Source organism: Nyctibius grandis, chromosome 12, assembly GCF_013368605.1.
Source record: "Nyctibius grandis isolate bNycGra1 chromosome 12, bNycGra1.pri, whole genome shotgun sequence".
Lineage (NCBI taxonomy): Eukaryota > Metazoa > Chordata > Aves > Nyctibiiformes > Nyctibiidae > Nyctibius > Nyctibius grandis.
The window spans coordinates 1,904,497-1,931,874 of record NC_090669.1 but is presented as its reverse complement, the minus strand read 5'-3'; the positions used below and the strand labels follow the sequence as shown (position 1 = coordinate 1,931,874).

The following is a 27,378-nucleotide window of genomic DNA, read 5'->3' as shown; positions in this document are numbered from 1 at the left end:
GGAGGAGATGGGGATGACAATGGGGATGGGGATGGAGGAGATGGGGATGACAATGGGGATGGGGATGGAGACAATGGGGATGACAATGGGGATGGGGATGACAATGGGGATGGAGACGGAGACAATGGGGATGGAGACGGAGACAATGGGGATGGAGATGGAAGTTTTGGGTATGGGGATGGAGAGGATGGGCATGGGGATGGAGATAGGGACAGGGATGGAGAGGATGGGGACAAGGATGGAGATGGGGATGGAGATGGGTATGGAGAGCATGGGGACGGGGATGGTGACGGAGATGAAGATGGGGATGAGGACGGGGAGGAGGACAGGGATGGTCTGACACAACCACCACGTCCCTCCAGCCGCAGCCCTGGGGAAGGGAAATCGGGGTCCGGGCAGCGAGAGCCCCCAGCCCAGCGCTGAGGCCGCGGGCGGTGCGGGCAGGGCCCCGCAGCCCCGGACCGGCAGCCCCGGCCCCGCCGCCATAAATCCCCGCGGCCCCTGGGGCGGGGCGGGGCGGGGCCGGCCCCCCCCCCCCCGCCGCGCCGCGGTGGTGCGGCCCTCGGCCCGCCCCCCCCAGCCGCGGTGGTAGGGCCCGCTGCCGGCGCGGCGGGGCCGGGGCCGCGGGGGGATGACGCTCTTCGGCGGCGGGGACGCGGGCTGGCGATGTGAGTACCCGGGCCCGGCCCCCCAGCCCCGGGGGGCCCGCCCGACCCGGCACCGGACCCCTTCCCGCACACCGCCCCCCCGGGGGATACCCCGATACCGGGATGCTCCGGCACCGGGATGCGCCGGTACCGGGATGCTCCGGCACCGCGATGCTCCGGTACCGGGATGCTCCGGCACCGGGATGCTCCGGCACCGGGATGCGCCGGTACCGGGATGCTCCAGCACCGGGATGCTCCGGTACCGGGATACCCCGGTAGCAGGATGCTCCGGTACCGGGATGCCCCAATACCGGGGTGCTGGCCGGGCACCCCCTGCAGCCACCCTTCAGCTGCACGTACATCACCCCCCGGCCCCCGTAGCCTCGCCCCCCGGGACAGGGATGTCCTCCCCCGTACCGAGCCGTCTCCCGCCCCTCACCCCGGTACCAGGCCCTCCCCAGGGCTGCGAGGTCCTCCCGGTACTGGGGTGCCTGGTCTTCCCTGTACCATAGCCCCTAGGACAGGGGTGTCCTCCCGGTACTGGGAAGCCCCCCACACCATTACACCCCAAGGACAGGGACATCCTCCCGGTACTGGGCTGCCCCCCATACCATAACCCTAAGGACAGGGATGTCCCCGGTACTGGGCTGCCCCCCATACCATAACCCCAAGGACAGGGATGTCCTCCCGGTACTGGGATGCCCCCCATACCATTACACCCCCAGGACAGGGATGTCCCCAGTACTGGGATGCCCCCCTGGCCATTATAGTGAAGGTAGCCCAGGCGCAGGGCCGATGGCCCTGGGGTGACGGAGCCCTGCTGGCCTGTGTCCCCTGCCCCAGCAGGACAGTCCCCTCGGCGCAGGCGGCCTGTGCCAGGGTGCCTGGCTGCAGCTGGGCTGCCTGGCTGGGACGCTGAGGTCTCCATCCCGCTGGCAGGGAGGGGAGTGGGTGGTTCTGCCAGGCGGGTGCGGTGGGTTGCAGAGAGGGATGTCAGCGGTGGGCTCCAGTCCTGAGCGCTGAGCTCGGCCGTCCCCGGCGATGCTGGCTGCACCCACGGAAAAGGGGTGCCAGCACTGCCCGGCGCGCGCAGGGCGAGCAGAGCACCTTGCCAGCTCGCCCTGAGATCAGAGGCTTCGTCACACGAGGTGACAGCCTGGAAAGCAAACAAGTCGTGGTTTCCTTCTGCCCGATCTTGCTCAGGAGGCCTCTCCTCCGCAGGGATGGAGGGACCTTGCTCTGGTGGATGCGGGGCTTGAGGGGACCCGTGGCCAGTGTCCACGCTCCTGGGGAGGTCTAGACCTCTCTGATGAGCTGGTGTGTTCCCAGAGGACTTGGGAAGCTTCAGCTTGGGGTTCCCTGGTGCAGTGGCATCCACAATGTCACCTGTGGGACAGTTGGTCACGCTTATCATGGCCAAGGGGGAGCATGGAAGAGGGAGACCTCATGTCACCCACCGACTCCTAACCCCAGGGGCCAGAGAGGTTTTGGAGCCCCCCAAAATTACAAAATGGAATCTATGGAGATGGTAGTAGAGCTTTTATATGGACGTTGGCTGGGAAATCCTAAAGAAGGGGCGAGGAGCAGCACCAGGGAGGTGTGACGTGGCATCCCTGCCCCGCATCTCAGTGTCGCCGCGTCTCGGCAGCCTTTGGGAGCACGAAGCGGCTGGGTGGGGGGCTTCCCCCGTCCCCGGCACCCGTCCGTGATGGGTGGCACTTGCTGGCATCCTGCTGGCCCAGGGCTCTCTGAAAAATGCCCCAACCAGCCGGCACGAGCGATAGCGAAGGCGGATTCACCACGGTGGTGGGAAATGTCTTTGGGGGTTAATTACCCTCATTGTCAGAGTGCTTTTTGCCACCCTAATTGGAGCCGTCCTGGCCTCAGCTGGGCGCCTGGAGATGAGGCACCCATGGGAAGGGGCTGCTCCAGGGACACCCAGAGCCGTTCCACATCCCAGCACAACCCTGGGCTGCTCCAGGGACACCCAGAGCAGCTCCATGTCCCATCACAGCCCTGGGCTGCTCCAGGGACACCCAGAGCTGCTCCATGTCCCATCACAGCCCTGGGCTGCTCCAGGGACACCCAGAGCTGCTCCATGTCCCATCACAGCCCTGGGCTGCTCCTGTCCTTCTCCAAAAGCTTGAATCCAGAGCGAGCTGCCAGCCCAGGGCTCATCCTGTGGATGCTCCGGGGTGGGATGCCTCCAGCTGGGAGAGGAGCGTGGCCGGGAGCCCCCGGGGAAGCTGGTGCTGGAGACGCGTCCGTGTGGGGTGGCGTGTTGGCACCCCCTTTTCTTCCCAGCGCTCATTCCTCTCCTCTCTCTCCGCTCAGATTTGGACATGGCCAGGGAACCCAAGCCGAGCCGGGCCAGGCTGGGCCAGAAGCGGCAGCACAGCAGCAGCCTGTACCAGTGAGTGCCGGCGTGTGGGGCGGGGGGACAGTTTGGGCTGGGGCCTGTCCCACGCCTGGTTCCTCTTCCCCTGCTCTCCATCACTCCTTCCTCGGGTTATTCCACCTGCCAGCTGCGGTGGTGGACACGGGATGTCCCTGTCCCATCGCGACGGGGCTCTTGGAGCATCGCCCGGCTGCACTGGTGGCGGCTGGAGCCCTCAGCGGGTCCCACCGCGCTGCGTGGCCGGTGGGGTGTGGAGATCCCCCTTCCCCATGCGAAGGCGCCGGGAGGAGAGCAGAGCCCTGCGGTCTCCACGCCTGTTACCGGTGGCGATGTCGGTTGTGGTTCTGGCCTTTAAATGCTGTTCCTCGGGGGACAGACACCCCTGCAGAGGCCCAGAGGGGTGGGCACTATGGCAGCAGGTGATGGTGGCACCGATGGTGGCAGAAGAGCAGGTCCCCAGCCCCGCGTGCTTTTGGCTCCGCGGCTCGGCAGGCGTGTGGCGAGGAGGGGACCGGAGCCGGGCTCCGTCTGTCTCGTTAGAGCAGCTTTTTGCGAACGCCCTGATTGAACTAATTGCTCTGCCCGTTGCCATGGCGCCGGAGGGATGCAGCGCTGGCAGGGCAGGGACCGCCGGGCCCCTCGGGCCGCTGGAGCGTGGCAATCGCCGCGTCTGCCCTTCCCTGGGGACGCTCTGAGCGAAGAGCTGAGCTGGGAAAACCCTTGCTGTGGCCTTAGCTGGGTGCCAGCCCCCAGGACCAGGTCTCCTGCGGAGCCATCGGTGCTGCCATGGCGGGAGGTGGCCCGTGACATCCCAGTCCCTCTCCGCAGTGGCTCTGGGCAGCAGCAGCCGTTGGAGCTGGCACCTTCCCTGTGCCCCGTGCGTGGGCTGGGACCCCTCTCCGGCTGCCCCTTCCCCTCTGCCCCAAGGCACGCGGTGACCTTCCTCCCCAGGTGACGGGCGGGATGCGAAGGACTCGCTGTCCCTGTCACAGCGATGGAAACCTGGCTCCCAAAACACCCCCAGGGGCACAGAACAGGAGCAGGCGGGTCCTGGCACCCTGGCGCTGCCACCTCGGGTTATTCTTGACTAAGGCAGGGTGGCAGCAGGGCTGGGGGTGCCTTTGCCCCGTGACGGGCTCCAAGCTGCCTTGTGGGCTGGGCAAGCCTGGCTTAGGCTTGGTAGCCCCAGGCAGGGCAGCCCAGGTCGCCCGTTAGCCCCCTCCCAGCAGACCTCCAGCTCTCCCCGAGCTCCAGCGTCGGTCCCAAACTCTGGAGCCCCGGGGGACCTTGTCCTGTCCCCCCACCGTTCCCAGCAGCGTGGCTGGGGAAGGCTCCCCGCTGGGAGCATCCCAGCTGGGGCATCCCAGCGATGCTCCGAGCGTGGCTTTGTCTCCCTTCGCGTTAGGCTTAATCCTACGCTCCCTGACTCCGCAAGAGCTGAAGCAGCAAAATGAGCTTCAGCATCTTTCCTCCTCCTCCTCCTCCTCCTCCCCTCAGCGCAGGGTCCACGGCGCATGATTTATTACCGGCACGTCGGCTGCCCGCATTGGAGGCGATCTGCTGACAGATCGCTGCTTAGTTCGGAGCTGAGTGAGCCGGCAGCGCGCGGGGAGCCAGGGAGCGTGAAATTTAACAGCAGGGCGCTGTAAACGCGGCTTCCAGAGAGCAGAACCCGCGTGGTGCCCTCGGGGACGCCTCCTGCTCCCCAGGGATGGGGATGGAGGCTGGGGGGGGGTGTCCCTGTGCTGCTGCACCCGGAGGTGGCTGCTCCGCAGCACCTCTGGCCCCACAGAGCGGGCGATGACTTCTCCTCTCTCTCCCCTCTCCTGCAGCAGTAGCTGTGAGCTGGACTATGAGCTCTACAGGGACGACTTCCCGTACCGGTGAGTGCGGCATCCCGGGGCAGAAAGCGGGGTGTCCCTGGGCATCCATTCCTCGCCTCCGGGAGGGACTCGGTGGCGTTGCCCCCTTCAAGGAGCACGAGTGCCGCAGCTTCCCCGGGCTGGGGGCCTGGGGATGGGGTATGTGGGGCAGGGACAGCCCAAGTCAGGGGTCCTTCACCACAGGGATCCCAAAAGATGCTCTCTTGGCTGGCAGGGGCTGCTGCACCGCTGAGGTTGGGCTCATGCTGCCATGCTCTTGTGCCCTCGCAGGGTGTACGAGTACCAGAAGATCCCCCCCCTCATTAACCGCATCCCGGTTAAGGCGAGACGAACTCACGTGGGAGCAGGAAGCAAAAGCAGCCTGAGCCCCCAGCCTGGGGCGAGGAGCAGCACCAGCTCCACGGCAGGCAGGACAAAGTGTAAGTGCGATGGGGCTGGGAGGAAGAGGAGGCTCAAAACTCACGTCTCGGTGCATTCGAGCAGCGCCAGTGCCTGAAGGTCCCTCTCGGTGCTGACCGTGTGGCCACGAGTCCCCAGCTCCAGCAGATACAGCCTGGACTGTGCTGGGCTGGTGACTGTCCCCTGGATCCGTCCTTGGTCCCCGAGGATGCCTGGTGGGGAGATGCTCCGGGGAAGAGGGTGCTCCGGGGAGGAGGATGGTCTGGAGAGGAGGATGCTCTGGAGAGGAGGATGCTCCGGGGAAGAGGGTGCTCCGGGGAGGAGGATGCTCTGGAGAGGAGGATGCTCTGGAGAGGAGGGTGCTCCGGGGAAGAGGGTGCTCCGGGGAGGAGGGTGCTCTGGAGAGGAGGATGGTGTGTCCTCCCTGGCTCCGGGCGGGCTGTAGGGCAGGGTGGGATCCGATCCTAACAGCTCGTCTCCCCGCAGTGCGGGCTGAAGAGCTGCACTCCATCAAGGGGGAGCTGAACCAGATCAAGGCGCAGGTGGACAGTCTGCTGGAGAGCCTGGACCGCATGGACCAGCGGAGAGAGCGTCTCACAGGTGAGGATATGGGCTGGAGACCCTCGGACACCCAGCCTGGGGGTGCCTGCGAGCCTGGACCCCGATGTGGGTGTAAGGGATCCCTCCGTGTGTGCCCAGGAGGGAGCTGGGCACCCAGAGCCGGCTGTGCAATTCCCCGCGTCCTTCCCTGCTGGCAGGGCAGAATGTGGCCCCTTGGCACGAGACCCCGCGAGGACAGGGCTGCTGTTTGCACAGGTACCCCAAATTTCTGCTGTCTCTGGCCTTGCAGGGTCCAAGGAGAGCGAGAAGAAGAGGGGAGAGACGGGAGCAGAGTTGCCGTCCCCAACGGGAGAGGGGTCCCGGGAGTCCCGGGGGAAGGAGGGGACGGGAGCCGAGGGGCACAGCGACCTGCGCAACATCGACAGCGCCGAGGAGAGCACAGACACGGAGGAGACGGTGAGAGGAGGGCCAGACCCTGCGCCAGGCTCCCTGCTTCCCTAAAACCCATCCCTGCTCCCCCATGGGGGTTCCGGTGGGGGATGCCCAGGGCAGAGATGCTCCATCAGGATGCCCCGCACCATCCCGGCTGCGTGCCAGGGCTACAGCCACCCGCGCCTCGGGACAGCCCCCAGCACCCTGCAGCAAACCCCTGGGCGTGTGTTACTCCAGCAGCACAGGCTGCAAAACCTCCTCGGAGTAGAAATACCCTTTATCAAAGCTGCTGCTCCCACAACTGCATCCCCCAGCTGGGTAAGGAACCCAGGGGCTCCCTGTGCCAGGCAGGGCACTGGGTTTGATCCTGCTGGGGAACCCGGGGGGTCCCTGTGACAGTCAGGGCGCTGGGTTTGATCCTGCTGGGGATCCCGGGGGTCCCCGTGCCGGGCAGGGCGCTGGGTTTGATCCTGCTGGGGATCCCGGGGGGTCCCCGTGCCGGGCAGGGCGCTGGGTTTGATCCTGCTGCCCAGCCACACTCTGCGTTTCTCCTTGCAGGTGAAAAACCCCATGTCGGACCCCGAGGGGAGCCAGTAGCCAGCCCGGGATGCTGCGGCCCCCCCGCGCCACCAGCCCCTTCCCGTCCTGTGTTCGTTATTTCTTTGGCGGCTCCCAGCTCCGGCAGCCCCACGTCCCACCCCCGGGAGGTGCTGGCCAGCCGCGGCGAGAGAAGTTTTTGTGTTCCAGTGCGCTTGGTTTCTTTTTCCTCCCGTTTCCAGGCCTAGGGATAAGCACCGTAAAAAAAGGACCGTATCCCCAAGGAGCACCCCAAATCCCGGCTGCCTTGCGTGCAGGCAGCCCCCCACCCACCGGGTGCTGTGGGGGGCAGAGGGAGCACCCCAGGGCTCCCATCCCAACCTCCCCTGCCCTGCACGCCCACCCGCTGCCTCCACGCTCAGACCCCCAGGAGCTGGTTCAGCAGGCGTGGGGACAGCCCCGGGAACCCCTCTGCATCCCACCACGCTGCCATTGGCAAGGAGGGACCCCCCTGAGCCAGCTCCGAGGGGCTGTCGTGGGATTTAGGGATGGAGGAGTGGTGCTGAGCCCAGCTCCACCGCCGGCTGCAGGGCCAGCAGCGGGGCGATGCGAACCCACCTGCTCCCAGTCGCCCCTGCTCACAACTGGGGGCTCCTTACTGGTTTACCGCGGGCTGTTCTCGGCCACGGATCGCAGCTTTGCCGGGGCTCCTTGCCGGCGCCCGAGGAAGTCGTGGTGCCCACCCCAGGCTCCCCAGCGTTTTCGGTGTCCCTCATTTCTAGGTCGTCCTTCTCTCGCTGGTGGGAACTTGTTCTGTATTTCTAATTTGCTCTGGTAAAAAGAGTGTATTGTGTTGGAAAGAAAAAGAATTTGTATTTCTTTTCTCTGGTTATTCGGCTCCGATGCAGTTTTTAACCGTCTGAAGCGCACGTGTAGTTTTTTGTACCCAGTTTGGCGTGCTGCCTGACACAGCCCCAGGCCCCGGGGGCTTTCTCGGCTGCTGCCTTCCCCCCAACTCAGAGGCAGGAGTGCAGCTCTGCCCTGGTTCTCAACGCAAACATTAATCACCACCTTTACCCAGACTATTCCCTCCCAGCCCAGCGCGGTGCTGCAGACACGACCAGCTCCTCTCCATCCCCAGGAACAACCGGACCCCAAGGCACCACCCCCAGGCAGCACCTGGCTCCCTCTGTACCCCTCCAAGAAGGACAGCAGGAGCAGAGGAGGGTGACCCCGATACCTGGCAGCTGGTCACCGTGAGTGCATCCTTCCATGGTGGCTGGCAGAGGCCCCAGCAGATCCACACAGCCCAAAGGCTCACAAGAAAAACCTTATTTATTACAAAACTCTCAACAAAACACAACTCTGCCGCCCTGAAACGTTGCCTGGGTGGGGGGTCTAAGGGCCGCGCAGTCCGTGCCACGACGTGGGTGCTGCTCAGTGCTGCCTGGACCCTGCCTGCGCGGATGGTCGTGGTGGGCAGCTCGGTGTGAGGGGCTCGGTGCTGGGGCCACCCTGGGGTTGGGGTGCGGGGTCCCACGGTGCAGGTGGCTGCTTGGAGGGAGGTCTCAGGCAGGGTCTGGCAGCGTGGGACTGGCACAGGCCAGCTCTAAGGCAGTATGGAGGCTCTTCTTGGGGGGCTCCGGCAACGGGCGAGGTTGCTTGGGTCCTGCAAGGCCGCTCGGGAGGGGGCTCCTGTGGCACGGGGGCTCCTCAGGCAGGCTCCGGGGTGCTCGGGCAGTGTGGGGGCTGCTTTGGGGAGCTCCGGCAGTAGCAGGGAGGCAGCTACAGTGTCCTCCAGCAGGTTTCTTGGGCCTCCAGTTGTGTGGGCAGCTCCAGGGGGTCTCTGGTAGCACAAGAGCTGGCCTGGGCAGCTCCGGGGGGTCTCTGGTAGCACAAGAGCCGGCTTGGGCAGCTCCGGGGGGGTCTCTGGTAGCACAAGAGCTGGCCTGGGCAGCTCCGAGGGGTCTCTGGTAGCACAAGAGCTGGCCTGGGCAGCTCCAGGGGGTCTCTGGCAGCGGAAGGTGTGGATCAGGCAGGTCCAGGGGTCTCTGGCAGCACCGAGGGCAGCTCGGATGGGCTCTGGGAGATGCCCCCATCCCCGGCCTGGGGCACCGGGGTGTCACAGGCGCTCAGGCAGTGGTGGCAGCATCGGCGGCGGCGGCATCGCGGCGGCGGGCGGCAGCGGCATCGCGGCGGCGGGTGGCCTGCAGCAGGCTGTCCCGCAGCACCGGGTAGAGGCGGTGGCAGCCGTCGAGGCCGAGGCGCAGGGCCTGGGCCCACGCGTCGGGAGGGCCGCCCTGCCCGCTGCCCAGCACCGCCGACACCTGGTTGAGGGCCGGCAGCAGGGCCACGGTGAGGTGGGCCACGGCCCGCCGCTCCTCCGCCTCCCCGGGCTGCAGCAGCCACGGCCCGGCGGGCCCGGGGGCCCGGCACAGGCCGCAGCCCACCGCCACGTCGTACATCTCCACGCCGGCGTCGGCCAGGGCCAGCGCGGCGGCCGTGACGGCGGCGGCGAGCGCGGAGCCGCCGTCCTGCAGCAGCACGGCGCTGACGGTCAGGCGGGCCCGCGGGTACCGCTCCAGCCGCACGGCCGGGCCCAGCGCCTCCCGCACCGCCGCCGCCGCCTCCCGCTCGGCCGCCGCCTCCGCGCCCGGCCGCCCCCGCGCCCCGCGCCCCGCGAACGGCGCCCGCCGGAACTCGCACAGCAGCTGCCCCTCGGCCGCCGCCGCGCCGGGCTCGGCCGCCTCCCGCGGGCCCCAGGCCGAGCACAGCACCTTCGTGCCGCCGCGCAGCTCCACGTAGGCCGAGCCCTCGGACTGGCTCAGCACGCCGGCCTGCGCGAACAGCGGCTGCAGGGCGCACGGGTCCCGCGGCGCCCCGGCCGCATCCTCCTCCTCCTCATCCTCCTCCTCCTCCGGCACCCCCGCGGCCCCTGCCCAAACCTCCGGCGGCTGCGAGTCCTCCGGGCCCCGCAGCCGGCGGTGATCCTGCGCCATGCTCGGCGGGGAGAGGGGCAGGGCCGGGAGGAGAGAGGGGCGGAGAGAGGGGAGGGGAGGAGAGAGAGAGGGGAGGAGAGAGGGGAGGGAGGAAGACAGAAAGGGGAGGGAGGAAGAAAAAGAGGAGGAAGAGGAGGAAGAAAGAGAGAAACAGAGAGAAAGGGACAGAGAGAAAGAGAGAGAGAAAGCTTTCTTCCTTCCTCTGCGAGAGGAGGAGGAGGAGGAAGGAAGGAAGGGGAGGAAGGAAGGAAGAAAGAAAGGGGGGAGGAAGAAAGAAAGGGGGGAGGAAGAAAGAAAGGGGGGAGGAAGAAAGAAAGGGGGGAGGAAGAAAGAAAGGGGGGAGGAAGAAAGAAAGGGGGGAGGAAGAAAGGGGGAAAGAAAGAAAGGGGGGGAAGAAAGCAGAGGAGGAAAGCGAGAAAGGGAGGAAGAGAGAAAGCAGAGGGAAGAAGAAAGCGAGAAAGGGAAGGAGGAGGAGGAGGAGGAGGAAGAAAGAGGAGGAGGAAGAAAGAGGAGGAGGAAGAAAGAGGAGGAGGAAGAAAGAGGAGGAGGAAGAAAGAGGAGGAGGAAGAAAGAGGAGGAGGAAGAAAGAGGAGGAGGAAGAAAGAGGAGGAGGAAGAAAGAGGAGGAGGAAGAAAGAGGAGGAGGAAGAAAGAGGAGGAGGAGGAGGAAGAGGAGCCCGGCCCGCCCCCACAAGCACAGCCAGGCGGCAGCACGCAGGCAGACGGCCTTTATTCATATTTACATGAATGTGGCCCAGCAGCAGGCAGGGGCCGGGCAGGAGGGGCCGGGGCGCTGATGACCCCCCACCCTGTCAGTTCTTCAGCTCCCCCAGCCGGAGCCTGGCAAAGTCCGTGGCCACTTGCAGGGCCTCCTGCAGACACCCCACGTTCTTGCCCGTCGCCTGGGCAGACATGTCCTTCCCCCCGCCTTTGCCGTCCATCAAGGCAGACACCTCCTGCACCCACTGGCTGGCCTTCAGGCCCTTGTTTGCGGTCTCCTGGGGAGGAAAAGAAACAAAAAAAAAAGAGGCAGCTTGACCTCAACCCAGCCAGCAGCGAGGGAAGAGGGTCCCCGAGGGTGGTACAACAGGACAAAGCTCTTCCACATGCATCTCCATGCCTACACCCACATCACGTCCTGGTTCCTGCCTGTTTGCAGAGCACGACGCCTCTTCCCTCCCTCTGCAGGGATAACCCGAAGCACAAGAGTCACAGCTCTTGCCATCCCAAGGGAGTTTCGGCCGTGTAGTGTTAGACAGCTGCTGCCTGGAGGCTGCAGATCCTCCAGCGAGGCTCAGAGAAAGGCGGGCACCGAGTCTGGGCCTTACCTGGGGTACCTGACACAGGCAGGTGATTCTGCCCGCTTCGTTGTCTACGGTGAAGAGCATGGTGGCAGTCTGGGGGGAGTAAGTCTTGAAGAGCTTCAGAGATTCGTTCAGGGCCTGTAGGAAGATGACAGTCAGTGCAGCACACACCTTCCCTGCGCTCACAGCCAGCCCCCACGGAGACCTCGGGGATCTGGGCTTGCGTTAAACCAGTCCGCAGCACCCTGCAGCGCTCCTTCTCCCAAACACGAGCCGTCTCCACATCCCCGGCTGTGCAGAAGCCTCGCAGGGGACACAAGCCCTGGCTGTGCCCCCTCACGGCTGCAAGGAGGCAGGAGTGAGGAGCTGCTTTAATTTCCCCACCTTTGGTTATCCAGGAACTGGCAGAATTAGCCCCAAAGCAAGTGAACCACTGGCTGGAGTGGAAAATGCTCCGCCCCTACGGCGTGAGCTCCCAGGAGGAGGGAGCAGCTGTTCTGCAGCGAGTCAGGGCTCAACTGCAGCGTGAAGAAGCTGCAAGGTTTATCAGACACAGCAGGCGCGCTGGAGACACCGGGGGGGGGGGGGGGCGGCGTGTGCCACGCACCCTGCTGTTAATTCAAATAGGGCACAAAAACCCGAGCGGTCCAACCTCAGGGCACGACGGCGCACACGAGGGAGCTTTTATTCACAGCAGAAACCGCTCAAACTTCACTCGCTCCTTCCCTCCTCCACGCCCAGTTCCAGCCCTGGCCAGAGAACTTGAACTTTGCTGCAGCAGCCAGCGCCCAGGACCTCGGGAGCAGCTCTCTGGCCTGGCCCTGTCCACACACGCAGCCCACGACACCATTCCCAGAGCCGATCTGTGGTGGCCACAAGCATCACGACTCCCGTGGCTTGGCAGAGCTGCTGTTCAGAGCTCCTCAAGCCTGCATTTTAGTGTGACTGCTGCTGGGTGAGTCTTCCCTGGGACACGATGTGATCTCCTACCTACCACCAGGTCTGGACGCTCAGCAAATGGTCAAGACCCCCCCCCGCCACCCCTGCAAACCCATGTGTTAGTCCAGGAGGTGGGACACAGTGTCCCAGTGGTCCTTCCCCTCTTCACTAGCCGCTGCTCAGGGCTGCCAGGTGGCAAGAAAGACAAGCTCTGTAACACAGCACCGCCTCCCAAGTGAACAGAGATCACCCAACTGCTCCTCAGGCACCAGGAAGGTTGTTGAGGAGACCAGGCCTTCCCATACCTTTGCGGAGGCTCCATTTTCCATTTCCATGATGACCAATGGCTGGTTAGGGTGACTCTCAATGACTTGCTTGGTCTTCTCCAGCACCTGAGGACAACAACGGTCAGACGCTAGAGCACACATTGCATATGGAGACAAGAACCACCCAGGTGGAGCTTCCCTGCAGGTACAGAGGCCCTAAGGTGCCCCAACACACCCATAGCCCAGCCCAGAGCAGCCTCACGCTGTGGAGCCAGGAACAAAATGTGTTGGCAGGTGGGTGCGTGGCCTCCAAGGCAGCAGCAGTGCTGTGCGTGGTTCCTCCTCCAGGAAAATCCAGTGGGATCCAGGAGGAAGAAGCCTGCACCCAGGGGCACCGTTAAGGCAGGAGCACCCCAACTTCCAAGACATGCTGCCAGCGTTTCAACCCAGGGAACAGGCGTGGAGGGAGCAGGAGAGGCTGGAAGGCTGACCAGCATGAGGGGCATCCCCACAGCTCAGCTCCCTTCCACGCAGGACCCACGCGGAGCTCCCAAGGCAGCCCCCCGCAGCCCTCCCACGTTGTCCTTTACTCCGGCCCAGGGCTCACTCGTTTCTGGATGTCAGCTTTGCTTGCTCGGTCCAGGTCATCCATAACTTTCTTCAGTGCTTTCACAGCCTCTCTCAGCTCATCTTTCTGCCACTGTGGGATAACAGCAGTGGCCAGTGTCTGCAAAACAGGAGTGGGTGGAGAGGGTTAAAGGTACCAGTGACCATGGCAGGAGTTGCTGCACCACACTCATAAACCTCAAGTGCCTCAACTGGCAGAGCCCAGAAGGCTCCCCTCCTCTCCCAGTGCCCCACAGCCTCAGGCATGAGGTGCTGGCCACAGCACCCACAGGACGCAGGGCTGTTGGGACGGGAGCAGGTAGCTGACCTTGGGCCTCATGAAACCACTCCGTGCTGGCAGTCAAGGTCCCATTCACTTTGGGAAGGCAGAGCACCATCCTCACCTCACCAAGATCCGTGATCTCCTTCTGCACGTCCTTGTTGGGAGCTGTCTGGACCTTCACCTTGGCCTCCAGGGCTGCCAGCAGTTTCCTGAGGCTGTCGACTTTCCTGAGGGCCTAGCAGAATACAACCCGAGTTAAGCCAGGCAGATTTAGCAGGCTGGGCTCTTGGCTACCACCATGAGAAGGGATGGAGAATACACCAGCCCCAGGAAGGAGTTCAGTAACCCCTTGGGAAGCAGCAGAGCCAAAGCAGGCAGCACTTGACCAGCCCCAGGGTGTGATGCTGGCAGACAGGCCCCCAGACTCTTCTTTGCCAAAAGGAATGCCGAGATCCTCCAAAAAGAGAAAACCATCTCCTCACCAAGCCCCTTCTCCCACTCTAGGAAGCACCAGCGCAGGACCAAAGCCACCTGCCTCCTGCTGCAGAGGATTCTCAGACTGCACAACTCTCCCACCAACCTTGCCAGCTGCTCTACAGCAGCAGCCCAATCTACAAAGCAACCTGAGCTAAACCCGCAGCCACCTCGGGGACCCTCCCTAGGCCCTTCTACCACAACAGCTACAGCCAAGACTTGCCCCCCTTCCCTCCCAGCTCTCTCCTCTGGCTGTAGCACAGCCAGGGGCCTCCAGCACAGCCTTTGCTAGCAGCAGCATCCTCCTCTGTGCTGTGCTGTCCTAGCCACGAGTCCCTCAGGCACATCCCGGTGCTGAGGGATACTGGGCAAACATAAATGAAAAGGACGTTGGCGCAGGGTTAGTATCTGTGTGTGCACGTGCCAATGGTTTCCCACAGAACATGGATGACACAGGACCCCTCCTGCCTCCCCTTACCTTCCGAGCTTCGGCCCCCGTGACTGCAACTATCCTCCGGATGCCTTTAGCAATTGCTTCTTCTGAAACAATCACAAAGGGGCCAGCGTGGCTGGAGTTCTGCAGGTGCCTTTGGAAAGAACCCAGAACAGACCCGCAACAAGAGAGAGTTAGAAGCTCACCTCTCATCTCAGCAGGAATCAGCATGGAAACAAGAAAACCACCCTGCCAGGGAGATGCAGCAAGCATGGGGACAGGCAGAAAACCCAACCCAGTGCTAAAAGCAAGTGGGCAAGGCAAGGGTGGCAGGGGCTGTGTTGCCAGCACTGTCAGGGGCTGTGCACATGGGGCAGGGACAGCACACAGGCAGCTCCTCTGCCTGCAAAGGCTGATGTGAAACCTGGCTTGACTCGGGACTGGGAACGCAATGGCACATCATCACCACCACACAGAATCACACAGAATCAAATCAGGTTGCAAGAGCCCTCTGGGATCATCGAGTCCAACCATTGCCCTGACACCACCATGTCAACTAGACCAGGGCACTAAGGGCCATGTCCAGTCTTTTCTTAAACCCCTCCAGAGATGGTGACTCCACCACCTCCCTGGGCAGCCCCTGCCAATGGCTAATGACCCTTGCTGAGAAGAAATGCTTCCTAATGTCCAACCTGAACCTCCCCTGGTGAAGCTTGAGGCTGTGCCCTCTTGTCCCACCTCCAGCTCTGCCCTAGCTGTGGCCACCACACGCCCACGGCACTCAACAGCCCTTGGGAGCTCAGGCCACCCCTGGGGACTCCTTTTCAGCCACCCCGCCGCCTCCCCCGGCCTCTCCAGACACTCACGTCCCTCCGCAGAACTCGACAGAAGTGATGGAGCCTGCGGGGCCGGTGGGGTCAGCCAGCAGCTCCTCCACGGGGATGCCAATGGAGACCACACGGACAGGATCGGGGTAGGTCTCGTCAAACACTGCCCGCAGTCCTTGGATAGCTTTGGCCGCAGCGAGAGGGCAGTCCCTGGCGTACACAGTCTGCAGGGGACAGGGAAGGGACACAGGGAAGAGCGGGTCCTGTCAGCTGTGACTGCAGGCCCACATTCCCAGGGAATCCTGACTTCCTCCAAAAGATCCTAAAAGGGAAGTCACATGCCTCATCTGAGCTCGGGTTTGTTGAGCTGCAAGGATCCCAAAGTCATTGACAGATGCTCCATCTTCAGAATTCCCGATCCCACTGCCTGCTCAGACCCCCCCTGCTCCTCTGCATTCACTTCTAACCACAGGCTCCTGAGCAGGGTCCTCCAGGGGCTGCTCTGACACAGGGCTGGCACCAGACAGAGCAACTTCATCGAGGACGCATCACTGCAGGGTCTGGGTGTGCACAGTAAATCCAGCCAGACGTGCAAAACTACTCTGCCAAACTTCTTGGCTCTTGTAGCTAACGTGACACTAGAGGCACAGAAACACTCCAACCCCAGAGAGGGCTCGGTACCAAGGAACGGAGAAATGAACATGGAGTTTTCCCACTCAAAACACTCTGTGGTGCCAAGCTGCGCACAGTGCAGCATCAGCAGCTCAGAGGACTCCTGCTGGGCCAAGCTCCCAGCATCCCACATCATCCAAAAGCTTGACTCAAGGTATTTTTTCCCTGAGTATATCTGTACCCACCTTTGCCTCCTCGATCATCTGGTTGGCGATCCCTTCAACCTTCTTGATTTCCTGGGTAGACAAGGCTCCCTTGGCCGTGAAGTCGAACCGCAGCCTGTCCGGGGCGACCAACGACCCTCTCTGGTCAGCTTCCCCCAACACCGAGCGCAGGGCAAAGTTGAGGATGTGGGTGGCCGTGTGGTTGCTCATGACTGGCCGCCGCCTGGTCTGATGGAGGAAGTCACTGTTAGATGGGGTCCCGCACTGCGGAGCCAAGGTCACCTCCAGCAGCAGAAGTGGAGGTTAATGTGCTGCTCCAACAAAAATTAGCTCAGGAGACCAGAAGTAACTTATCATGCTTGCTGCCTTGGAGCCTGCGCTAAGGGAGCAGGACATTCCCCACCAAATTTATGTATGGCTTTTCCCCAGCAGTCCCCTTGTTGGGCCTGTCTGGAGAGAGGCCAAGGACAGGTCAGGTCATGACACTCAGCAGGGAAAAGCACTGCAAGATGGGAGCCTTCCCTCTCGCTCCACAGGTACAGGAGCCTCCATAAGGAAGGGGAATGCATTGTGTAGACAAGGCCCAACCCAGCACTCACGGAGCAGGCTGAGCCCATGGAGCAATGTCTGGAGCGGGGCAGGCAGCCCAGGCTCTCTGCTGCCATCCACAACGCAGTGGAGCATCATACCTGCTCCACCTCCCAGCCGTGACCCAAAACGTGTTTCTGCTGCTGGTGAGCAAAAGCCAGGGAGTGTGGCCCTGAGCCAGGAGGGTGCTATCTGCCTCGTGGCAGGAGAAAGCCAGGTGCCAGGCAGGAGAGGCCTTGAGCCACCCAGACTGGAAGGGCCGCACTGCTTGCTGGCACCGTGTGCCACAGGGAGAGCAGGCACCAAACTTCAGGCCACCCGAGCAGCATCAATGGGAAGCAAGGAGACAAAATCCAGGGCAAAGAGGTGAGGCCATCTGTTATAGCATGTCTTAACTCACCTCATCGATAGACAGGTGGACCTGGTCTCCTACTTTCAAGCTTCCATACAGAGTTCCTATGTGAAGCACGTAGCCTCCTCGGACCTGCACGTTCTTCACCGTGAACTCTGTCTTCTATACAAAGAGGGAAACGCACCCAGTGAGCAGGGCGAGAGGCCAAGGGGAGAAGGACAGTCCAGCCAGAGGTCTGAGCTGCGACTGGAAAGGTCTCAGCTGAGAGCCAGACAGGTGTGTGTGACAGGAGAAAGCTGAGTGTCTCCAAGCTTTCACACAGGGCCACAAAGCAGAGAAGAGAATGAAGGTCAGGCAATTACGGGGCACAGCAGAGCTGAAATTGTTCCCCGCTTCAGCTCCCCCTTACAGCTCAAAAGCACTCTCCTTCTGCACAGCAACCCCAGCACCACCACCCCAGGCACCTGCGTTCTGGTGACAGCCTGAGGCTGCAGCACAGAGCTCAGTTTGTTCAGGGGAACAAACTCCAGCACGTCTGTGCCGCGCTGCAACGCCTGACACCTGTCACGGGCAGGAAACTGCTGGAGCTTGCTCGGCCCCTGCTCCTTCTCTGCACACACCTGCCCAGGCCCGGGTCAGACTGAGTCTAGCAAAAGGCTCTCAGGCCCACTCACATCCTCCCTGCTGTCGTCGTCCTTGACCATGTAGCCCTCGTCATAGATCTGCCCACCCTGCTCAGCATAGAAGCAGGTCCGGTCCAGCACTATCCCACACTCCTGGCCAGTGGATACCTCCTCCACAAACTTCTTGTCCCTGCGGATGGCTTTCACTGTGGCCACGAGGTTCCCAAAATCTGTCACCAGGACGACAGGCAGTGTCAGTAAAACAGGAAAACCTTGTAGACACCACATGGGAGCAGAACTTCACAGCAACACCTCCCAGCTGTTGCAGGAGCTCATGGCAGCTACCACATTGGCAGGGGGTAAGGAGAAAGAACTAGGGCAACAGTTAGTTGGGTAGGAGGGAATTTCATTCAGTGCTCTCCAAGGCAGGGACTGTCTCTTCCTTCCACACCTATGCAGTGAAAATCAGCCACGTGGGCTGCTACGAGCCTGGGGCCTCCTGAATCTCCACCAAATGGAAGAATTAGCAGCAAGAGCCAGAGCAGGTGGGCTGAGGACAGACAAACCAGAAACTGCAGTCTCCTGCGACACTGTCAAAAGGGCAGCTGGGAAACATAGACACAGGAGCGTGGAGACACAGGGAACAGGAATCCCCTGAAGACTCTCTGATCGGGTTGGCAACAACGGACCTGAACAGCAGGGCAGCCCTTGAACAGCCCGCCCTCCTCCTTCCCTGCTCCCTTTGTTACAAGCAGGCTATTCACCTGCACAGGTTCCCACTCCCACCTCCATGTCCCAGGAAAGGTGAGCCCAGAGGGGATCTTGTTGAGGTAACACACCAGGAAAGGTTTGGCAGCAGAGGATGATTCTGAGGTGGTTTTTTCATACCATAGGTACCGCTCGGATCTGAAGCGTAGCTGTATTTTGGCGAGTCGTCGGTCACCTCCAGCCCTCGGGCCCTCAGCTCTTCGATGGCATAGATGTCCAGCATGAGGAGGTCCTCCCCTCCAGCACCCTTCCCTTGGGATTTGAGCTGCCAACGACAAGCACCAAAGTTTGAGAAAACCCACCTCAGCACTGCCCCACGCACGCCAGCCTAGCTGCACAGCTCACTCGCACGCCTGAGAGCTCCTGCTCCTCGGACAGGGAAGTCCAGAACTTTCCTATCCACAACAGGACAGTGGGGAGGTGCTCCCAGCACTCCACCACGTCTGTCTGAAGGCTGAGCTCGAGGCCTCAGGCCTCGCAGGGCTAGTGAGCAAACCCAGCCCCAGCTGCACAGAAAAGACATGGCCCACAACAACTGTGGTGCCGTGCCCTAGTCTTTCCCCCAGGGCCCGGGGGCACGTGGGGTGCGAGCAGACACGGTAAGGAAGAAGCAGAGATTCGTGACAGCAAACTAAAAGGAAGGGAACCCTCCCTGCCCACTCGCAGACCAGCTCCCCTGGAGCTCTTATCTACCTGTGCATTTTTCCGCTCTTCTTCAAAGCCCTCCATGTCCACAACAAGGCCCTTCTCCTCTGCAATCAGCCCGGTGAGATCGGCAGGAAAGCCGTAGGTGTCATACAGCAGCCAGGCAGTATCACCTGCAGGGGAAAAGCAGAGCAGGCAGCACTCCTGTTCCGTGAGACACTGCTCCTTTCCCCCCTCTGAGAGGCTCTGTCCTGCCCAACTGGCTCTGCACTACGGCAGGACAGCGAACAGGTCTGGTGAACGTGAACATCTAGAAGGCTCCTCTCTGACAGCACAGAGATCACACTATCATGTTGTGTCTGGGCAGCTTAGAAACCTGAGTGAGTGAACACAGGCCAGAGGACAGACGGGTGGCCCAGCTCTGAGCGACATCTTTTGACTCCAACTCTGTCCCCCTACACCTTCCACCATCTCCCAGTTCCCAGCCCAGCTGAGCCCTAACTCGGTCCCAGGTAACAAATGCCTTTTGGTGCATCGAGACAGAAGTCACAGCCTTACCAGGGATGGTTTTACTGTCCCCCAGGCTCTGGATCTTCCTGTCCAGGATGCGACGTCCTCTGCTGAGTGTTTTCAGGAACTGATCCTCTTCTTCATTGATAATGTCCTTCACCATATCTGGGTCCTTCTTCAGCTCAGGAAAGGCATCTCCCTGCAGACCCAAAAGGATTAGTCCTTCAGCATGGAGATCTGCACACCTCAGCAGAGGAAGTCTTCAGCAGATGCAGCGGAGCAGGGGGAAGAACTCACCAGTGACTGCACCACCACATCAACCAGAGTAGCAAAGAAACCCTTGGGGGCATTGAGCTTCTCATGGGAGTAGCGCACAGCCCGCCGGAGAATCCGCCTCAGCACGTACCTAGGGAACAGCAGAGCCCCTCACGCAAACGTTACACCTCTGAGCTGTTCTCAGGGGACCCACCAACATCCACCCGCCAGCACCCCCTCCCAGGACCAAGAACACAGGGTTCTCTCCCCACATTTCTCCTCAGTAGCTGCTCAGAGGTGGGGTGCCAGGCCCCAGCTCCGTGACTCAGACCCACTGCATGCTTACGTCAGCCCTGTGAGTCCAGCAGCACCCACAGCACAGTTCCCTGGCCCAAACTTCATTATTTATTTTTTTTTGACAGCAGCGCTGCACCGAGCAGGGTTTTGTGCCTGTCTGTCCAAGGTGATGCTTTCTGGGGGCTGACACAGCAGGACTGATACTCACAAGAACCCTCAGTCCTGCGTGTCTTGGCCTTTTGGGTGGGTCTCAAGGACTCAAGCATCAAATACACTGAGCTAACACTCTGCTCTCTGCTGCTTTAATGACAAAATTCAAACACCCCAGCGACACAGAAGATACCAGTCCTCTCAGGGAAGCCGTGCTGAACAGAATGGCAGCTCCCTTCTTACCCTCTGCCGGTGTTGTCAGGTCTGCCCCCATCAGAAAGGGCCAGCGTGATGGTCCGTGCATGGTCAGCCAGCACGCGGTAGGCCATGTCTATACCATCGGCGTCCTCAGCACCAACCTGCCCCATGTACGGCCTGGCGCCCGTGCCCTGCGCAGAGAGGAGAAGAAGGTGGGCAAAGAGGATGATTATGGACAGTGGGGACCAGCAACAGGGCAGAACAACAGGGAAGTGCCTCAGAAGCCAGCACTATCCCACTGCCCGCAGCCACAGAGGTGGCACATTCCTCTTGGAAAGAGGGGACTCAGTGAAGCCAGGGAAGATGGAGAGCTGCGAGGCTCTGCACGGTGCCACGGCCTGCACTTCCAGGCTCAAAGGATCTCCAAGATCAGAGGGAAGAAAGGTCAATTTATCCCAACATTAAGAGCCCACGACAGAAGAGAGAGGGACAGAGCGCAGGGAAATCATCTGTTTTGCACACTGGCTCAAGGGCGAGGGAGGGGATTCTGCCCCTCTGCTCTGCTCCTGTGAGACCCCCCCTGCAGTGCTGCGTCCAGCTCTGGGCCCCCAATAGCAGAAGGACACGGAGCTGTTGGGGCGAGTCCAGAGGAGGCCACGAAGATGCTCAGAGGGCTGGAGCCCCTCTGCTCTGGAGACAGGCTGAGAGAGCTGGGGCTGTTCAGCCTGGAGAAGAGAAGGCTGCGGGGAGACCTTCTAGCACCTTCCAGTGCCTGAAGGGGCTACAGGAAAGCTGGAGAGGGACTTGTTACAAGGGCACGGAGTGACAGGACGAGGGGGAACGGTTTTAAACTGAAAGAGGGGAGATTGAGATGAGACGTGAGGAAGAAATTCTTTGCTGTGAGGGTGGTGAGAGCCTGGCCCAGGTTGACCAGAGAAGCTGTGGCTGCCCCCTCCCTGGCAGTGTTCAAGGGCAGGTTGGATGGGGCTTGGAGCAACCTGGTCTGGTGGAAGGTGTCCCTGCCCGTGGCAGGGGGTTGGGACTGGATGGGCTTTAAGGTCCCTTCCAACCCAAACCAGTCTGTGATTCTATGATTCTATGACTCCAGCCTGGCATAACCTGCCCAGCCAAGGACTTCTCAAACTCTGTCACATGGGAGACGGTCCCAGCTTCCCTCTTTTAGGGTGTTTTTATCCGTACCCAAGAGAAAGATACTGCTGTAACAAAGCAGTGCTCACACCATGGGCACAGTCCCTACAGCCAGGCTCAAGCTCACTGCAGGAAGGCAGCCAAGGACACATGGGCTGTGTCTAGCCCAGTGGCTTTAACGCTGAAGAAAGGCAGCCCTCTAATTCCAACTCTGGAGCTCCACACTTCATACCCCCAAGAAGCCTGAGCCTGGGCTCTTCTCCCTGTGTTTCTTTCAGCATGATTTGCAGCCAGGAAGCTCTGCTGCTTCCATGGAGCAAAAAAAAAAAGGCTTGGACTTGCACAGAGAGTTCCAAGCACTGGGTAACACAGCCCCTACCCAGGAAGATGCAGCGACAGCACACTGCTTCTGCCAGTGACTGTCATGGTTTATGGCAAAGACCTTCTCTCTCAGGGGATTTTCTACAGATCAGCATGTTCCAGGTGGGAGACTGAAGGACAAACTCTGATTCCAGGTCAGCAGCACCACGTGCTCTCTACCACATGGCAAAAGATGGCCCTTGGCCATACAGGACAGCTGAGCATCTCCCACTCGGAGAGAACGAAGGAGTTCAGGACAGTTCACAGAAACAGCTGGGAAAGCTGCACCACTCACTGGCCCGTGTTTTCCCCTGAAAACGTGCCCCATGGCAGAAATTACTGTGCCAGCCTGCATTCCTACCCTCAGCAAAGTACAGACCTGTGGGGCTTGCAGCACCTGGGAAAGCAGAGACCTGCAGACCAGCCCCATGCTTCTCCCCAGGGGTTCAGGGAATGGGTTCAGCTGGCTCAGGCCCAGGCTCCCCAGTTCATACCTTTTGGATGGCTTCAAAGTAAGGAAGGAAGAGGTCGGTGTCGTAGTTGGACATCTTGTTCTGCAGCACAGAGACCAGCCTCTCCAGGCCCATTCCAGTATCAATACTTTTCTTAGGAAGAGGTTTCAGTGTCCCATCTGCTTCCCTGCCCAGCCACAAAAAGAAAGATGAGCTGCTAAGGATGGAGGCTTTACAGGGGCAACACCATCTCCATGAGATTTTGTTCCATCAGATTTATGATGACAGGGGCCCATACACAAGCCACGCAAAGGACAACTTTGATAAAATATAGTTGGCAAGACCCTCAATGACAACTTAGACCCAGAGCACAATGGCATTTATTCCCTGCTGAACTCCTGGCAGATGAACTGAGAAAATACTTCCAAGTCTGTCTCCGAAGCCAGCGTGACCAACCTCTTCTGTACAGGTGGGTCAGGGGACGGAGCATCACAGAGCACACAGCTCTTGGACGAGGGGGAATGGCGAGCAAGCCAGGGGTGGGTAAAAGAGCACACAGTCCGAGCAACCCCCCGTGCCGAGCTGGAGCAGCCTGGGGAGGGAAGGAGGCCTGGCTCACCTGTTGAACTGTATGAACACCAGGTTCCAGATCTCCAGGACGTTGGGGTCATCCTGATTGACCAGGTGGGAGGCATCTCTGTCCCCAATCCGGTCGTAGTGGATCTCGCTGCAAGGGCCGCAGGGGCCCGTGTCTCCCATTTCCCAGAAGTTATCCTTCATATTGCCAGGCAGAATCCTGCCCTCGGCCAGCCTGCAACAAGAAACTCTTATTGAACAACACAGACGTACAGCCAAGGGTTCCCCCAGCCAAGGATTTCACCAGAGAAATCTCAGCTCACTAATTCCCTGGATGAGCAGATGAATCGTCAGGGTCCTGAGCCAGACCAATAGGAGATCCTACCACCCCAATTCCCTGCTGAGGAGGATCAGGCAAGCATCAGCCCCTGGCACTGGCCCCAGATGGAGACAGAGGCCTGCACAACACCTGGCAAGAAGACAGGCGGATCTCTGACTTTAATACACGTGAGGCAGGTTTGGCCCCACAGTACAGAGGTGTGTCACGGGGTCAGTGGCAGGTTTCAGCGGGGAATACAGCCACAAGAACAAAGGCATCACTTCATCGCTACGTCAAGCTTTGGCCCACGCACAGCTTGAGTGCGGAGTGCAGTTCTCGCTTCCTCATCTCAAGGAGGGTGAGGAAGAAGCAGCAAATGCATAGAGGAGGGCAGCTACCTCAGGGTGGAACATCTGCCTTAGGAAGAGAGTATAGAAAAGAGGAGGACTCTGCAGTTTGGAGAGGACAAGGCTGGGTGGGAAAGGATGACTGAGATTTAGACAGACCCAAAGGTTCAAAGCACAGTCAGATGTACTCTGAGGGAGCAGGGCCTCGAACAGAAGCTGAGGAGAAGAGATGGATGAGTCTCTAACACACTTAATGTAGTGACTGTGGGTGCTGGGAGGGGAGGAGGCAAGCAGCACGCAGGCCAGTCAGGCGTGCCTGCTTTCCTTGAACAGCACCTTCTCAACTGCTGTCAGAGGCAGCACGCTGGGCTGGGCAGACCACTGATCTGACCCAGCGGGGCACTTCACAGTCTTAAGCTGACACCAGAGATTCTGAAACAAAAGCTCTCAGTCTCTTCTATCTAATACCAGTGTTTCCCTTTGGCTTTGCAGCTCCACCACCCTGCAAACATTATTTGTGACACTTTAATTTTGTTAAAACCTCCTGTCATACGTGCTCTGCCACGTAACACATGCCATCTTTCTCCAAATAAAGGTAAATTGCTCATCAAAACACGCGCCTTCCTCAGTTAAAGGCCTTACCCCAAATTTAACCAGATCTGCTTGCACTCCAGGTCCGGTTGCAGTCCTGCAGCCTCATTTCCACCAAAGTAAGTGACATAGAGTCTCTCAGCAGGGATGCCAAACTCCTTGGTGAGAAGGTCCAGTGCCAATTTACAAGCAAGTTCCTGCAGAAGGAAAGATGAGGTCAGCAAGTGAACGCAAACAAGAGCTTCTCTTCAATGTGCAGCATCTGCACATGCAGGGTACTGGCTACTGCAGGTATCAGCAGCTCTCGACAAAGAAACAGCCCCAAACTTTCAGACTTTTGGCATAAGAAATAGGCAAACCAGTACACGCAGTGACAGGGCACAAGAAACACCTCATACGGCTTTCCACATGCAGCCAAGTTAATTCCTAGCACGTTCGCTGCCCCAAAAAAGCCTTTGAATTCTGCTGTTACTCTGTATTCTTAACATCACCGTTGCAAACATGAACCCTACACAAGCGAGACGCTTGGGAAAGGACGTTGTTATTTTATAATCACTCCTGTTGGAGGTCCATCATAGTCACACAGCACAGGCAGCTCCCCACCGCTCCAGGACAGCCACTAAAACCTCTGTCTGAAGACTCCAAACTGACAGAGTTAATATAATCAGCTTTGTAAACCTTAAGTAATTAATCTTAAAACATTCTGCAGGGTCGGGGCAGCTTCCAAGCTCATTTATTCCAAAGGAGTCACACACACCTCAGGAACCACTCTATGCCAACTTATCCTCCTTCCTCTTGGCAAACGCTCTGCTGAGTTCATGGAGACGGGTGACTTTGTGCAAGAGATTCAGAGCTGCACCGAGCCTATTTTACCTTGAAATAATCCCCAAAGGACCAGGACCCCAACATCTCGAAGAAGGTGTGGTGGTAGACATCTTTCCCGACGTCATCCAGGTCGTTGTGCTTGCCCCCGGCTCGGATGCACTTCTGAGTGTTGGTGGCTCTGTTCAGTTTAGCGAGCGGGTGCGAGGGGTCAATAGTATTGAGGAAGATGGGTTTGAACTGAGAGGAAAGAAAAAAGGGCAATCAAGAAAAGCACTAAGAGCCTGTTTTCAAATGTTGCAAGCAACAGCAAGGCAGTAAGCGTCACCTATATCACAATACCACTAGCCTGGACGTACCCAAGGCAGCTTTCAGAAATACCAAGGCTGCTGTCTCCTGCCTGTGAGGAGGCTGCAGTACTGCCTGGAACTTAGCACACCCACATGTGTTCCTGGCGCCCAGCAAACCCCAGGGCTTCCAAAGGCACTGGAAGCAGCCAGATTCCCAGCTGACCAGAAAAAAAAAGTCAGTGAGAACAGTGTGCTGATCTCCAGCAGAGCCCTTTCAGCAGCCCAGCCTCAACCACTCTGTAAAGACATCGTTAGTCATTCGTGCCAGGACTAGCTGTGGTCCAAAGGGTCAAGGAAGGGAGACTGGCAGTGCTACCATCGCTGCACAATCAGTCCAGCAGACACAGGAACCTCTCCCAGCGCTCTTGCCAATTTTGCGAGAGCACAGATGACTCCAGCAGACACACCAACCACCTCTTTGGGACCAGAAGGAAGATGCAGAACACAACAATGATCTTCCCACACCAGCAGCTCTGCAAACACCTTCACAGGTTTCAACTGCTACAGGATACGTTCATAAGGACCCCAGTACCAGAGCGGAAAACCTACCTGATTCATCCCAGCGTTGGCAAAGAGCAGCGTGGGGTCATCCAGGGGGATCGTAGAAGACGAGTGCACGTAGGTGTGCTTGTTTTCCTTGAAGAAGTCGATAAACCGTTGCCGGATCTGGCTAGCTGTTAGCGTACCTTCCATCTTGAAGCTGCAAGTCACAGCTGTCCGAAGGAAGTGGAAGAGAAAGCGGCAAGGCCTCGGTGCAGTCTGAGGAGACAACAACAAACAAGGCTCTTACATGGTGTCAGCTCAAGCAGGATCACTCTCTCCATCTCCCAAAAGGCTCTCCCCACGCTGATAACTACCCTCAACAACTCCTCAGTTTAACCATCACTCTGCCCCAAATGGTGCTGACCCAAACCCAAACTTCCTCTCCCCCGACCTCCCTGGCTTCGAGAGCTCGAGCTCAAGTTACCTGTTCTTCAAAAACATGCGTTTTTAAAACACCAGGTTCACCTGGACACTGAGCTTAGTCAGAGGTTACGTCTGCCTTGCCAGGGACACAGGGGAGGGGGGGGATTGCTCACGCCTAAAATCCTTCAGGGCGCTTAAACCATAGGATCACAGAATGGCTGAGTTCTGAAATAACCTCTGAGTACCACCTTGCCCGCCCTCCCCGCTCAAAGCAGGGGCAACCCCGGGATGCTGGAAACCTTCCCTGGGAGGAACCGCACCACCAGTGCCGGGTGACCCTGCGGGGGTGACCACGGCGGGAAGGCCTCGAGGAGGCAGGGAAGGAGCGGCACGGCGGCGGCGGCTCCCGGGCATAGCGGGGCCTCTGCCCACACGCCACCGGCTCTCAAGCGTCCCAGGAGAGGCGAGGGCGCGGCGGGCCCGGCAGCCCCGCGCCGGCCGCCCTAGGGCCGGCACACACACCCCCCGCGGCCATGGCTGAGGCACCGCCACACCCCCGCCCCGGCCCCCCGCCCTGCCGGGCCGTCTCCCCTCGGCCCGCGGGGCCCGGCCGCGCCGCACAGGCAGCCCCCCCGAGGGCCGGCGGCCCCGGCCGGGTCCCCTCCGGCCCTACCTCCGCGGCCGCCCCTCGCTCCGCACCGCCCGGCCCCGCCGCAGCGCCCGCACCGCCGGTCCCTGCCGCACCGCCGCACGCCACCTTCCGATTGGCCGCCGGCGCTGTCGCTCTGGGTTAGCCCCGCCCCCCGGTCTCGGCCAGCCTTAGGGGAGGGCCCCCCCCGGCTGATGCAATGAGGGGACACGGCGGTCACGTGGCGCGGCCGGGCTGAAGCCGGGCAGGGAGCCGCCATTTTAGGGGTGACAGCCCTGCTGCGGGGCGGGGGGGGCTGCGGCTGTGACTGTCAGGGCCCTCCGGCCCCTCCTCGCTGCAGGCACCGTGATGCTGCAGTACATGAGGCCTTGGCCCAGCTGGCGCAGCCCTGCCCTCTGCAGGCAGCCGCTGGGGTGGAGAGAGAGCAGGGAGCTGCAAAAGGCTCAGGGGCTGTGAGGGAAAGGGGGGTGACTGGTGCCCAGGTGGCCAAGAAGGCCACCAGCCTCCTGGCTTGTATCAGCACCAGTGTGGCCAGCAGGACTAGGGCAGGGACCGTCCCCCTGTGCTCGGCACTGGTGAGGCCGCACCTCAAATCCTGGGTGCAGTTCTGGGCCCCTCACAACAAGAAAGACCTTGAGGTGCTGGAGC

The 27,378-nt window shown here is 60.5% G+C and overlaps 3 protein-coding genes across 3 annotated transcripts; 1 reads left to right on the top strand and 2 right to left on the bottom strand.

The window, feature by feature from the left end:
• The first annotated feature begins 631 nt into the window (after positions 1 to 631).
• Positions 632 to 6,938, top strand: LOC137669532 (RNA-binding Raly-like protein). Its single transcript, XM_068411652.1, has 7 exons — positions 632 to 668; positions 2,982 to 3,060; positions 4,878 to 4,928; positions 5,199 to 5,347; positions 5,814 to 5,927; positions 6,178 to 6,344; positions 6,879 to 6,938. Exons 1-7 carry the CDS (start codon positions 632 to 634, stop codon positions 6,915 to 6,917), a joined length of 636 nt encoding a protein of 211 aa, XP_068267753.1. The 3' UTR covers positions 6,918 to 6,938.
• A 1,236-nt stretch (positions 6,939 to 8,174) lies between these two features.
• On the bottom strand, positions 8,175 to 9,900 carry EXOSC6 (exosome component 6). Its single transcript, XM_068411354.1, has one exon. The coding sequence runs from the start codon at positions 9,854 to 9,856 to the stop codon at positions 8,990 to 8,992; it is 867 nt and encodes a 288-aa protein (XP_068267455.1). The 5' UTR covers positions 9,857 to 9,900; the 3' UTR covers positions 8,175 to 8,989.
• Positions 9,901 to 10,567: 667 nt separating this feature from the next.
• On the bottom strand, positions 10,568 to 26,833 carry AARS1 (alanyl-tRNA synthetase 1). Its single transcript, XM_068411052.1, has 21 exons — positions 26,755 to 26,833; positions 25,725 to 25,934; positions 24,877 to 25,065; positions 24,055 to 24,200; positions 22,790 to 22,981; positions 22,213 to 22,357; positions 20,255 to 20,400; positions 19,607 to 19,715; positions 19,358 to 19,508; positions 18,848 to 18,972; positions 18,275 to 18,419; positions 17,438 to 17,616; positions 16,812 to 16,925; positions 15,845 to 16,051; positions 15,027 to 15,211; positions 14,206 to 14,314; positions 13,375 to 13,488; positions 12,972 to 13,091; positions 12,404 to 12,490; positions 11,184 to 11,297; positions 10,568 to 10,853 (listed from the first exon to the last, which is right to left on the bottom strand). Exons 2-21 carry the CDS (start codon positions 25,866 to 25,868, stop codon positions 10,668 to 10,670), a joined length of 2,907 nt encoding a protein of 968 aa, XP_068267153.1. The 5' UTR covers positions 25,869 to 25,934; positions 26,755 to 26,833; the 3' UTR covers positions 10,568 to 10,667.
• Positions 26,834 to 27,378: the final 545 nt, after the last annotated feature.